The sequence below is a fragment of the Maniola hyperantus genome, chromosome 10, assembly GCF_902806685.2.
Source record: "Maniola hyperantus chromosome 10, iAphHyp1.2, whole genome shotgun sequence".
Classification (NCBI taxonomy): Eukaryota; Metazoa; Arthropoda; class Insecta; order Lepidoptera; family Nymphalidae; genus Maniola; species Maniola hyperantus.
Window position 1 is genome coordinate 10,384,114 of NC_048545.1, and position 15,025 is coordinate 10,399,138.

The following is a 15,025-nucleotide window of genomic DNA, read 5'->3' on the forward strand; positions in this document are numbered from 1 at the left end:
GTTAGCGCACATACTTGTGCAATAGCACAAATGTACTTCTGTTGAGATTTTGTAAAGTCCATGCGGATGAAGTGACGGGTATAAACTAATAAAATATATAGACCTAACATTAGACATTCAATTTTTATAGAACGAAAAACCAGTGTTCTAAAAAACAGCTAAAAAATTAAGCAGCTTCTTGATAACTCTATCAAAATTGAACTAGTTATAGGTACATTAAAATAAATTAGCTATTTTATAGAGTCGGGCTTTACAACTGCGGTTTTCCAAAGTTTTTTAGCCTTTGGGGAGCCGCAATGAATTCTTTATAACGCTGCGCCAGCCGCATTTTAGATTTTTAGCCGTTTGCGTGCAGTGGAAGTAACTAAAACATTTTAACGATCACCTCAGTGCACGAAGAACAAGGAAATGGCGTGGCTTATTATTTATTCCTGGGGATTAATTACATTACACGAAAAGTTACATTCGAAAAGAAACAAATTGAAATATATAGCTATATTTAAAGCTATACTATACTGCAAGGCCCTTGAATTGAAGTATAGAGAAAACAAAAATCCTAATCCGAATTCTCAATATTCTTAATTTCTAACCCATACTATTACAAATGCGAAAGTTTGTCTCTATGTACATACTCTAAAGGGCTCTAGCAGTCAGACATTTCTGCTAGCTGCTTTGTCTGGTGGGAGGCTTCGGCCGTGGCTAGTTACCACCCTACCGGCAAAGCCGTGCCGCCAAGCGATTTAGCGTTCCGGTACGATGCCGTGTAGAAACCAAAGGGGTACGGGTTTAATAAAAACTGCCATACCCCTTTCAGGTTAGCCCGCTATCATCTTAGACTGCATCATCACTTACCACCAGGTGAGATTGCAGTCAAGGGCTAACTTGTATCTGAATAAAAAAAAAATAGCTTTTCAAGACCCATCCGTAATCCGTTAAGAGATAGTTTGCATCCCAGAGGTACGAAAATACAAAAAAATCCCATGCGATTTAAAAAAAATCAATACCTTCACGGCCATCATTCACGCCTCACGCCACAATGACAGAACCAATTTGAACAAAGTCACATGAATCAGCTGGTCTGAACGGAACTGAAGTTTGAAGTATGCTATGATCATCATCATCAACAACCGATAGATTTCCACTTCTGGACATAGGACTTCCATACACCACGGTCTTGCGCTGCCTGAACCCAGCGTCGCGCCTGGCTTCCTGCGACTCACCTGATGTCGTCCATCCACCTAGTGCGGGGTCTTCCAACGCTGCGCTTTCCGGTGCGAAGTTGCCATTCCAGCACCTTAGGTTCCCAACGTATATTGGGTTTTTCGAAGTTTACTAATGAATTATGAGTCCTAATCTAAACTTAGTGGTTCAGTGGTTAACGTCATAAATTTAAGGCCTTGTAGATAACCATGATAGGAGTAAATTAGCAAGTGACGAAAGTTACAAACTAAAACACCGCGGCGGTACCTTGCTCCAGAGTTTTTCCATTAAAAAGCTACAACTTTAGCAGATCTTTAATGTTTCACGTGTTCGGAAATGAAAGAAAATATGGAAGATTTTCGCACCAAGTTTAGAAGAGATAACTTAGACTTTAATTATTATTATTTAGATAAGTAACAAATTATATCGGAATACTTCTTGTTTTATATTATATGATTGAGACTTATATTAGAATCTTCTTTTTTTGCTGGTTTATAACATAATTCTTTACTAGCTGATGCCCGCGACTTAGTCCGCGCGGATTTAGGTTTTTAAATCGCGTGGGTATTGTTTGATTATCCAGGTCTTTAGCAATAACCACACAAAAAACAACGTTGATCAGCTCTGTTGCGACTTGATTGAAGGACAAAAACTACAAAACAAACACAATCGCAGTTATAATACGGGTAATGATTACTATATGACTGCAGTTGTAATATGATTTTGCCTACGCTACTAACTTAAGCTGCCTACGAAGTTTTCGCTATAAACGGCAGCAGGGTATAGCTCTGTGCCTCTGTCTTTCTTTAATCCTGTGAATGAACTGACATGCCCGCCATTAATTGTAAATCCGTTAGACTTGGTGCCCAGGGGTTTCACTTAGAGACAGTCCCGTTTATAAGCTTCCCATCCAACTTATGGCTGTAGACCGTACGTTACGATTAAAGTTTCGTAGTTTCCCCACTCAGTCTCATACAACCGCCATTAAGGCTCCAACTCAACAATAACACCGCCTTTACAAGAACAACACCATCCTACAAATTAATTACAAACGTGCTCAAATTTAAGATTGTACCTATTCGTATTACTTAACCGTGCAGTATGGGACATCGCCTTAATTAAGTATAACCGTATCACGAGATACATGAGACGTGGTCATTAATAAATTAATCCAATTAAAACGTATGTAAAGTCCCTTTGATGTTTCAAATCACGTTGAAATGTTGGCTCGGTTATGGATTATCTCATATCTAATTCAATCTGCGAGAGTTATTGTAAAATTGATTAAATCAGGTAAGTCCGGGAGTTTAGCATTCCTAACTTTATTTAACTAAGGTTTTATTGCGGTTTGACGAGATAAATAAATTGTGGCTAGTAATAAAATAATTATAGAGAAGGACATTCTCAGTCATCGTGTCGGAAGGGGCACCTTTGTGTTCCTGGTTTATTTATTTATTCAGATACAAGCTAGCCCTTGACTGCAATCTCACCTGGTGGTAAGTGACGATGCAGTCTAAGATGGAAGCGGGCTAACCTGGAAGGGGTATGGCAGTTTTTAATAAACCCATGCCCCTTTGGTTTCTATATGGCATCGTACCGGAACGCTAAATCGCATGGCGGCACGGCTTTGCTGGTAGGGTGGTAACGGCCACGGCCGAAGCCTCCCACCAGACCAGACAAGAAATTTAAAAACTAAAAATTCCAAATCCCTGCCAGGAATCGAACCCGGGACCTCCCACTAATAAGACCACAGCGCTTACCGCTGCGCCAGGGAGGTAGTCAAAAATGGGAAAATGTCACTTAAATCCTAGTGTGCCTCAGACGGTGTGGAGGATACTATTGGTCCTCGAAGGAGGGTCCTCAGCAGGCACCACTGCACTGGCTGTAACATCCGCACACGGAACTCTACTATAAGGGTGCTGGCATAAAGAGCCAGGTTTTCGGTACTGACAGGTTGGTGCGGGTAAAATAGCCCTATATTATCTTATGAGCTCTCACATAAAGAGGTTAATAGGTATAGGATAACATAAGGCTATTTTACCTGCACTGGGTGATACCAACCGCGACGGCGGCCTGTCGATACCGGAAACCTGCTTCTCTATACGAGCACCCTTATGTGTCATATTAAAATTCCGCACAAGACTATGAATCCCACTAGATTTGTCCTTAGCGGAAAGTTTGGTTGAAATGTTATTTAAAAAAATGAACATAGTGCCCCGTCCTTTAGTTTGGCTCGTCTTGGCGGGGGCACTGCTGTGCCCCCTGATATAGTACCTAATGTTGTGTTACTGAAAAAAAAGGTATCTAGTATTGCGTTTCTACTTATGACGTCACTACTCACTACGCCCTAGATCTATGCCTTGAGCCTTGAATTTCTTTTGTAAAATAATAGGTATTAGTACTAGTACAAATTAATATTAATTTAAAAGAATGATTCCAAAGTTCCCTTATAATATAATAATCAAGTAGGTACTTACGAAAAACTAAAAACTTGAAAGTTATTTTCCTGTAAAAAAAGTGTATGACAAATAAAAATGTATTTCACATCTCCTTTCAAAGTTGCTGCAAAAGCTAAATTGCAAAGTTACGTAACTTTATGATGAAAATGCAAGAAGTCTTTTATGAGGTAGGTAGACGTGGCATTCCCTCACATTATTACAAATTCATGAAAATTCTTCATTTACAAGTTACAACATTTTTCAATCATTTTTTTTTTTTTTTAATACAATAAAACTTAAAGCTAGCCTTATCTAATTACTATATAAATCATGACCGCGTGGAATGGTGCCAAGAATACTGGCTGCATTTCCGCGCTGGACAGCCAGGCTGATCCGCTGCGCAAAAAATGAGCCAGCCCTTCTGTCACCAGTTGAGGCTATTAATCGCGGTGAAATGTCTCGTAAAAAATTTTTAGCACTAAGACTCCATGGCCCCAGGGTCTCCACGGCAAACGGCACAAAAATGTAACTCTCTATAAGAGAGGCATACTTGCGCCGCTTGCCGTTTTCAGCTGTTTCTGCTGCGGCTCCCGGTCTTGATGCTGTCTTCCTGATATGACACGGGGCCAATGTGTCAACGCAAGTTGCGTCCCACATTAGCGCCCGTCCCCGTTCCCAGGGAACCAGCGTCAATCCATCAGGTCTCTTGCCATCATCCCGACTAATCCCTGCCGGCTCAATGAGCGCAGGAATATTTATGGTGGCAAGAGCTCTTTTAATTGTATCGTTAAGAGAGCCATGCCTAAACAGCCTACCGGAGCTCCTTTGGCAAGAGAGTCCGTGGATTCCAAATTTATCAACCTCTTTTCCACACGGACATCTGTGCTGATGGCACAGTGGTGTTCCCAATCTGAGACCTAGAGCCACACGAAAACTTTCGTTATCTAAAAGTGTGCCGAGATTTTTTGATGGCAAGGCATGCAGCCAATACCCAGATTCCTTTTCGGATAATGCTAGAAGCCTGGCACGATCTCTGTCACTTGTAAGATTTTGAACCAAATTCGTATGTGTCAGTTGAACCAATGGCAAATCCCAAAGTTTTTGTGTAGTACGTTCCTTCGGGATGTCGACATTGGGACATCTGACCTTCCAACTCTCTAGGGCCTCTGTGGCATAGGTCAATGATGAATTGGGTTTGAGAATTCGAGAGCTAAGCTCTTTTATACTATGCACAGAGGACAGAAAAGCCGGAAGAGCTACACTGGAAATTTTCCTCACGCCGATGCCACCGTACTTGACCGGTAAAGTTGCTTGGTTCCAGGAGTGCTCATCAAAAGTTAAATTTAGAATTTGTTCTAGTGTACTTTTAAGGGTGGCATCCATGTTATCGAGTAGTCCATGAAATTTCCAAATTGGGCTCGCGCGGAGAATGTAAATTAATTTAGGTACAAAAAGGCAATATTTTAGGATCGAAAATGCAATGTGAGAATTTAGAGTGCCCAATTTGTCGGTATTAGCCGAAAATGTTCTGACTTTTTGATCCAAGAGTGGTTGTATGGATTCATTATAAAGAGGAGCACCGAGAAGGCAAAGTGAACGTTTATCAAGTATTTTAATATTAGGTGAAATTTCATTGAATAATTCAGAGGCCAATAGAATTCTTTCTTGCGACAGTTTTTCTGTAAAAAACAATTCGCATTTCGAAAAATTAAGTTCTAAACCAATTTTCCCAAACTGTTGCTTAATATGATTAAGATCTTTTAGAACGTCATCCACGTTGCCCCCAATGGTTCCATCATCAAGATACCATATGTTAAATTTAGATGTTAAATTTGAGATATGGTTATGGATCCCTAAGCTGAACAGGGCCGGACCTAAAGGATCCCCCTGCTGAACGCCTACAGAAGACTTAATATCGCTATCTCCAAAGAATAATTTAGAAGCAGAGCTGTAACATTGCCAAACATATGGGTAAATTTCAGGAAGTTGCGTTGAGACTTCTGTCAGCAAAGTTGCCCTGTCCAAAGAATTAAAAGCATTCTTTACATCTACTTTCAGCAGTACCTCAACCTCGCCATTCGTTAAGAAAGTACGAGCCGAATGAACTGCTGCTTCACAACCTCCTTTACTGCCGAATCCAACTTGAATAGGTTGGAGTTTATCCTTTAGGGTAGAGACTATGTGACTACACGCTAATTTTGACGCCAAACGGCGAAAAGTACAGCCAACAGCGATGGGACGGATGCCACCATCTTTCTTATTGAAAGCACAAAGCCTCGCGCCATAAAGGAATGGTAGAAAGGATGAATTTACCTCGCCAGATAACATGAAATTACATAGTCTGGTAATGTCGCTCAGTAGCGCCTTGCCGGCGTCCCCAGCAGTAACTCCCACAAGATCCTTAAGATGTTGTGGCGTTATGCCGTCCATGCCACCAGCAGAGCCACTAGAAAACGACATTATCGCAGCGTAAGTTTCTTCATCCTTTATCTGTAAATAAGAAGTGTTAGAAGGTGGATCTGGCAGCACAGAATCGGTATTTGGTAAGGGATGCTTGTCACGTAAGGCTTCCAGCGTTATATCATTGAATGGAGCCAGTGTATCACTAGAAAATTGTTTGAAAAACTATCATTTTTTATTTGCCTTTCATTTCACTAGATTTGGCTTTTATTTTGTTAGATTTTGATTTTAAAATAATTTGTGGTTTTATTAAAATGGTCACATTTATATAATTAATAATCTGCTTGAGTTTTATACCCGCGCAAGGTTATTTGTAATTTAAATTATAAGGAGAAAAATCACTACCCCTATTATAAATGCGAAAGTGTGTTTGTTTGTTGGTTTATTGGTTTGTCCTTCAATCACGTCGCAACGGTGCAACGGATCAACGCGATTTTTTGCATGAGTATAGTTTAAGACCTGGAGAGTGACATAGACTACTTTTTATCCCGGAGAATCAAAGAGCTCCCACGGCATTTTTTAAAATCTAAATCCAAGCGCACGAAGTCATGGGCATCAGCTAGCGAGTCATAAAATATATAAATCTGCTGATCTATAAAAATGCTTTTTGTACTTACACATTTTATTAGCATATTATTCAAGTCACGTTTCGTGTATAACCCATATCAATTGTAGATAAAAGTTAAGTAACGAACTAAATTGTGTAGGTATTGACTTTACAAGTGAAACGATATTTTGAATTCTTGACTTATCTTTCCCTTTATCTTTCTCAATATGTTAACTTGCCCAGACTTTACGTTGCGTATTAAGCATGTATGAATGTTATGTAGGTACAAACATACCTACCCTGGTAAAGGACCACCACTTTTTGAAGTACGTTCTTAGGTATATATCTACGAGTACGTAGCCTGTGTCGCTATGCGTATGTGTCTTACACACAAGCGCACATACGTTCATTTCTTCTTAATCTTCACTTTCAAAAATAATGGGAAGAACTCTATAGAATCTCTATTTTGATTTAACAAATAACTGACGGAACTCTAAAAATGGCGGAATATAATATTTTACAGCCACATCCCTATATTGATTTATTCGATGAAATCCATTACACATTTACATCCGATACTTTTTCAGCTTAACGACATGTATTTGAAGCGGACACGGGGATATTATTAAAATTTTACGATTTTAAATTTTGAGATTGAACAAAATACAAAAATTACATATTTAGACAATTTACATTGTTCCTCTCTTATACTGTTACTAGCTTATGCTCGCGACTTCGTCCGCGTGGACTACACAATTTTCGAACCCCTATTTCACTTCCTTAGGGGTTGCATTTTCAAAAACCCTTTCTTAGCAGATGCTTAAGTCATAATAGCTATCTGCATGCCAAATTTCTACCGGATCCGTCAAATAAATAATTTGAGCTGTGCGTTGATAGATCAGTCAGGACAGTCAGTCAGTCAGTAACCTTTTCCTTGTATATATTTAGATTCATAATTTTTGAAAAAATATTTTATTTAGATGGCCTTTAAAAGCTATTCTATCACAAAACTAGCTTCAGTCTTCGGTTCTACATGCGAAAAATTCGTGTCAAGCTGTTGCTCACATCTAGAAGTCTAGTTTGGTTAATACTTACATCTAAAATAAATAATAATTAAAATTTTCATATGTATGTGTACTTATCTTTCATATGGGAGCAAGTTAATTTAATATTATGGCAGTTTGCATACAACGTGATGCTTAAAATTAACAATAGCACCACCTCTGCAACATGATACTCTAAACTGATTACAAAAGTGTTGAATTTCAGGCTGTTTTATGACCACTTAACCGTCAAGAGGTCTTCGCCTTAATTATTGTGATTTTTAAACAATTGCCATGTGTTTTTATCGTTAAAATTACAACGTTCCTTTTTTTAATAAGATAATAATGTTAGATAAGTTTTCTTTTGTGCACGCATTTTCATTGTATAATATGCTTTAGTTTTTAGTTATCATTTATTATAAATGCGAATGTGTGTTTGTTTGTTGGTTTGTCCTTCAATCACATCGCAACGGTGCAAAGGATTGACGTGATTTTTTGCATGGGTATAGATTAAGACTTGGAGGACAACGATAAAATAGGGGTTTGAAATTTGTTTAGTCCACGCGGGCGAAGTCGCGGTAATAAACTAGTTTGTAGACACATATCAAATACTGAATTCACTGGGTCATAATGGCAATCGATTAGTGACAAAGTAAGGAACTCAAATTGTCGTCGATTTAACCTTTGATAAGTCATGTGTGTGCTTTTGATTGGGCCCAGTCAAGTGAAGGAACAGCAGTAAATCCTTTGCTTTTACTGTTCAATTGTCAGGAGGTACACTGCATTTATCTGTAAGTACCTTATTTTTCTACTGTCATCATCAACTGCATCATTATAATGAACCCATCGCCAGCGCAATACTGAGCAGGTCTCCTCTCAGAATGAAACGTCTCCATAATGTTCTCAAAATATGAGCGAAGTCTACCAATAAGCAAAATGGCCAGCGTGGTGGACTTTGGCCAAACCTTTCTCATTCTGAGAAGAGACTTGAGCTAGACTCGAGCTCAGTAATAGGGCGGTGATGGGTTGATCATAATAAAAGCCGGGGTGGGAAATATAGTTCTTTTTAATCGTGAAGTGCTGAGAACAGAACTTTACTATCACTACAATTTAGTCTATGAGAGAAGCTATTAATATTGTATTAACCTAAACTTATAAACGTACGTAGTTAAGAATTTTTATTGGAAGACACTTTGTTCTTGTATTCTTTGAATTGCACTAGCACTATACTTTCACTATGACAACACTAGCTCAAAAGGTTCAGTCCTTTTAAGTATACGTATTAGGTCTGTGTTGTCGAGGAGCTGGATAGCGTAGGGGCATCTAGTATTGTATGAATTTATAAAGTAGCAGCGCTGTCACGATCAGAGCGATCTGCTGCTCGATTGCGGTACAATGACAGCTACAATGTTACGATCGCAATCACCTTTGATTAATTGACGCTCGCTCACTATTGGCTTCAAAGCCTTGTAGCTAGCGACAAGAATCGAACAAATTCAGCCAATCTCAACAATTAAGATTGTAATAATAATTGATGCAGGTTTTACGAAATCGACCTGTCTTTTGCTCTGTTGCTCTGTAAGTAAATCGATCGATTTCCAGAGCAACAATGGTTAAAAATAAAATAAGAAACATAAAATTCATCATGAAACAAAGTTTTGAATCACACATTTCAACAATTTCATTAGTATAACTCAAAAATACTTCTCACTCCAAAAACGAAATAACCCAGGATCACGAACATCACAAGGCTGTGTTGTCCTTAAATCGCGTCTAAAGCCTTCGCCCCAAATTCCAGGAGAGATCAAAGCGGAGCCAGAGATCGTTCGTGAAATAGTTTCAATTAACCGCAATTTGTGCGTCACAGAAGCGTAAGATTAGAATCTTAACGCTTGGTCCGAGATTAGGTTGCTAGATAGAACGAACTGGAATAAAACTGATAAGAACCTTAATCATAGCTACGAGAGTCAGAATTATATTATAAATTAGTATTAATTAACATGTTAATAGAGCGGTCTAAGTGGGCTTTTGTCCAACCGTCCGCGCCGGCGATTAGCGAGAGACAAGTTGAACTAAAAACTAGAAATGACTTGGCGAGCAATGAGAAGCGAGTGTGTAGTTGAGAATTTTTTGTCGCTGGGCTATAAGCAAGTGTGTGAGTGCGTCGAGTGATTACTGCCGGTTGCTCGGTTAGGCAACCGAGTTTTTTTTTAATCCTTGCGCAAATTGTGTTTTGACCGCCAAGAGTACGTCGCTGAGCGGGTTTTTTATTTAATAGCTCTCTTCGCTGCAATAAATTAGTGGAGAGAGAGTTCTCATTGGCAGTGTGCACGCCAGCGATAAACTATCAAAGATAAGTATTATCTCTTTTGTTGACACAGCGTCATACATCGATTGCACGTTTCTTGAGTAAGAAAATAGTCGAGAGTCAGTTTCCGCGACGGCGGTGGGACAAGTACCTTATAGTGTGACAAAAAATTGGCGACACAAACAATCTAGTAAAAATCATAAAAGCCACGAATCAAAAACGAGCAAAATATAGATTTTTGCACTAACCATAGCCTTTTTTAGACATCATAGCACCTTTAACCTCGAAAAATCTTCAAGTTGAGGCACTGTAATTGGTATTAAGAGAAAAGCTACTTTAAAACATAAAAAAAAGAATTAAAATGTAAAAGACATAAAAGTGCAACTAAGTCACAGTCTCAACCGACCCATTTAATTCAATTGAAGTAGCTCTCTTTCTTTAGTGCTATTTTAATTTATACAATGAACTTTGTTGGCAGCTAGCGTATTAAGAGAACCCTTAAGATGCTGTTTGCTGCCAAACGACTACTTAAGAGATAATAGAGAACCTCGGAAAAATTCAATGAGTGGAAAAATCATTTTTGATTAGCAGCCTCTTGTGAAATACTTATTTGAAACATGGTAGAAGTATAGAATTAGGGAGTACTTCGAGGTACTAGTACTTCATAATCCTATGGCTAGGATAAATATAACCTACCTAACTAAAGTACATTGATTCCGCTAATTTCTTAACAGCACTACCACTATTCAATATAAACTCTCGGTAGGAAAGGTATTCTGAACCAGTGGTCGATGCATTTGACGATTCTAAAGTTCAAAGTTTATTTGAATAAAAAAAATATTCTACTCTATCACTCAGTGCAACTTCTGTCGTTTCCGTAGACAAGGCCTAAGCTTGTTACAGTGAACAAAATATTGCTTGATCCGATAATGTGGTAAACATTTTCAGAAGAATGCTATCAGGTTTGCTCCTAAGTATGCCTATTGGGAACATACCTCAACCACTGTTTAGAGGTGTTAGTTACTAAAATATGACGTAGGTACATTTCAAAATTTAACGCATAGTTAATTTCACAGGTTTATTAAATATAGTTGTGTAAAATTTTACGTTCCCTGTTTATGAATTCCGGATGGTGCGGTTAGTTTTGGCGAATTTTGCCAAAGTTATAACCTTTTAGCGTGATTAATTATTAACAAAGTGGACCCTATTTATCAATAAAGCATCATACATTAGTAAGTTATGGTAAATAGAAGAATATATTATGTTAGAGTTGCTGTGCATCCATTGTTCGATGAACAAGGCTATTTTCTGCGGTTAATTAGGGACTATTAAGTATAATTGTTATATACCGAGACAATGCAGTTTATCTCTATAATTACTTAGGCGAATATTATGCTTAGCACAATATGTGCAAAGTTACATCTGCCAGATCACGAATGCCGGAATTTGAGGTCGGGCCTCAATTTGTGAGCAATTACCGAATTTTGGGCTCAATAAATACGGAGCTAAATTTAGATGGATGGTATAATAAATTCGCTTTGAATTTATTGCGGATAAACCCAAGAGTAGCATAAAATAACGGTCAGTATAGGCAGGAAAAAGAACAAAATGAAAGTTAAAAGCTAACATGCAGCGGTCTTTTATGGCAGTCACTTATCTAAGGCGCGTTTTGGAACCCTCGTAGCTTTAGTTTTAAGTTTACATAATTAATTATAACCTATCATTAGCTTACAAATACAACCATTGACAATCAAAAAGTATATGTCATCATCGTCATCAACCGATAGACGTCCACTGCTGGACATAAGTCTCTTGTAGGGACTTCCACACGCCACGGTCCTGCGTCTCGTCTGATGTTGTCCACCCACTTAGTGTAGTGTAGTCCAGCCAGTTCTGTTAGGGTAAGCAAAACATCCAAAAAGAGTCGACATATTATATTATCCCGTCATCAAACCTATAACCTGATGAAAGATAGGAAGCTGCTTTTTGAAATCTGCACCGAATAACGTACTAGCACGAGATGTATGCTACTTCCACGCTCCATAACTTTCAATATTATATTAAACCTCAATACCATATCTGTCCGCTTGGCTCCGGATGATGCGGTCAAGCCGGTTCAATTTCCGGATTCTGCTCCCAGCAGCGCCGATTATACAACACTTCTGCCCGAATTATCATCCATGGAGCTAATTTCCAACCAGCACCCCTATTAAGAGTATATCAACATCACTAAAACGATAGTGGATTTCGTGAGCTTTAATCCTATAACGGTAGAATGAAAATGACCTACAGTCTCGTATTTTAAATTTTGTTTCGAACATTTGAAGCTACAGAAATAAAAATACAAAATGTATGACTTTAATAAAACAAGGCGCTTTAGGTTTATTGAATTCTGGTGTTATAGTTTTAAACAATGACGCTATACCATAAAATATATGAGTATGTTACAGTTATATTTCAGGGTAGGTATGTATGTAAAATCCGTTCTCGCTTATGAAAAAGAAAGAAGATACAAACCACACGGGAGAAGAAAAGACAGCTGTATGCGAGCCAATGCGATAAGTTTAATAATTTAATAAAAAAGTCTTCTTAGATACTTTAATCTCATACTCTTTTTCACTCTCTTTTTTACATAAATATAATTGCGGATGTTTATGAATTGTTGTTGATGAAAGCTCACAAGAATTACGTTTTCGAGATGTGGCACACTCGTACTAAGGGTACATGCCTCGGGACTCGGGCGTTGCTCAAATATTTAAGAGTAGGCTAAAATTCAGTTCCCTTTTGTTTCAAGCGTTTAAAAACAGGAATGGACTGTGAAAAGAAATAAAATTGTGGACTCTCGAAAATTCGCAACCTCCTATAATAAGTAATGCCCTAGTAATTCCGTTTCGGAAAATAAATAATTGGTGAGTTTAAATTCCGTATCGAACAGATTTCAAAGAGTTTATTTTTATTTTATTTTTCATTTTTGCGTTTAATGATCAGTAGGTACCTACCGACTCTATTTTGAAACGGTTTATCATTTAAAATATTTTCAGTTGTAAAAAGTTTTATTTTCTTGTTTTATTTTAAGGCTGGATTATAATTATTAATAACCAATTTCATCATGGTGCACCGCAAACACGATCAATGCGATGGCTTTCACGCATTTCTCGCAGATTTTTCTTTTCTTTGTCGATGTAAAAGCCTGTACTGAAGGTTCAATTGCGAATTCTGGCCTTCACTCACGATTTCGTCGGGAGCACTCGGAGGGAATCTATCTATCGAAAGAATTTTCATTAGTTATGGAGATTACCTCATACATCCAAAGTTACAAACAACTGGTGTAGATAATAAATTAATTTGAGTTTGTTTGATTAATTTCTGCTCGAGGTCTTTTGACTTTACTGCTCAACTATTAGAGGCACCGGTGTAACCAAACCCGTAGATTTAACTGGTAATGTGCGGTAATGCAGCTTTCAAAAATAAACGTTTTGTCTTTCTTTTCTTTCTAGTTTCAAGAGTTTTAGCCCAGCATCAGACATCAAAAACACGTTGAATTATTATCGTCAGCTCACAAGATTCATCATGGCAGGCCGCGGTTTGTTGTTGACAAAATCCTATGAGTTTTACTCACGTAAATAGCCTATGTAATTAATTGACAGCAAAACTACTGTAAATCCAAACTTACTTAATATTACAAATGCGAAAGTGTGTCTGTCCGTCTGCTAGCTTTTCACGGCCCACGGGGTTTAGGTTTTTGAAAACCTAAATCCACGTGGGCGAAGTTGCGGGCCTTATCTAGTAGAGTGTTTACATTAGTAAATTGGTCGTAAGTTAATCATGTAAGCTACTTACGTAAGTAAAACTTGCAGGTGTATACGCGGCTAGATGTTATCTAGGACGAAATTTTTCTGCTGGGACATGTAATAATGCAAAAATAAGTAGAGCGTGTAACTTTGATACAAACCATACTACGTACCTGTATTCTAATTCTTCTGTTATCCCGCCAGGTTGTTCCTGTGTCCGCTTCACATCGACGCACGGCAAGGAGCGGGGTACCTTCAGCAGCCCCGACTACCCGCTACCCTACCCGCGGGGCATCTGCCTCCTGTACACCTTCGTTGCTGCCCCACACCAGATTGTAGAGCTGATGTTCACCGACTTTGACGTGTTTAAAGACGATCTTGAGTAAGCATTTTACGTTATTATATCTAGTTTACATCTACAGCTCGTAAAGTAATATAGAAAAAGATATAAATCCTTCAAATCCATCAGCCCGTATACGCCCACGGCTGGACTTAGGCCTGTCCAAGAGCACGCTACCAAACATGGTCCTCCGCCGAATCCGTATGAGTTCAAAACTAGTCGGGCTTACGTCGACTAAACACGTGAGTATAGCCGTAACAATCTTTACTTATAATCATGTAACTACACGAAAATTAAAAACAATAAAATAAAAATATACATTTAATATTTTGTAACAACATCATCAAATTGTTCATAAACTGCGATAATTAATTAACAACAACAGCAAAAAAAATACATACAATTAGAATATTACCAATGCGCAATCAAAAAATATTTCAGACTTCAAGGGCTTTCTTATTAGGTTTCCTCAGACCTGAGAGAGTGGCGCAAAACTGTTTGTAGTCTATGAAATTGTATCCGTTCTTGTTTATCACTGGAGCTTCGTCTAGGGCGTAGTTGGCTTCCTTTTCTGTGAACCGATCACCCCACGTCATTAGGTCGTGACGGATTCTGTGAAGAAGTTATATTATTTATGAGTGAGTGAGATGAGTGTTTTTAAATAAAATTATCGATGTTAAACATGACTAATATTCCTTTTTTCTCTCCTAGCCTGTGTAGGTACGTAGTAGGTACGTTAAGCTCTTTATACACTGTACCCGATCTAAATCCGAAATTTTTGATCTAAAATATTTGTACCTGAGTTGTTGCGGATGCCAATATTTTGTCATTCGCAGATGCGGATGCGGATTATTAGAAGTTCACATCCGCAGATAAAAACCGTAAAACCCTGTTGGGT

The 15,025-nt window shown here is 38.3% G+C and overlaps 1 protein-coding gene across 2 annotated transcripts in view; it reads left to right on the forward strand.

The window, feature by feature from the left end:
- Positions 1–15,025, forward strand: part of Sol1 — a 267,617-nt gene that overhangs the window by 49,781 nt on the left and 202,811 nt on the right. For both annotated transcript variants that reach the window (XM_069501499.1, XM_069501500.1), the window contains one exon: positions 13,992–14,169. In XM_069501499.1, the coding sequence (XP_069357600.1) occupies positions 13,992–14,169 (178 nt within the window). The remainder of the gene's footprint in view (positions 1–13,991; positions 14,170–15,025) is intronic.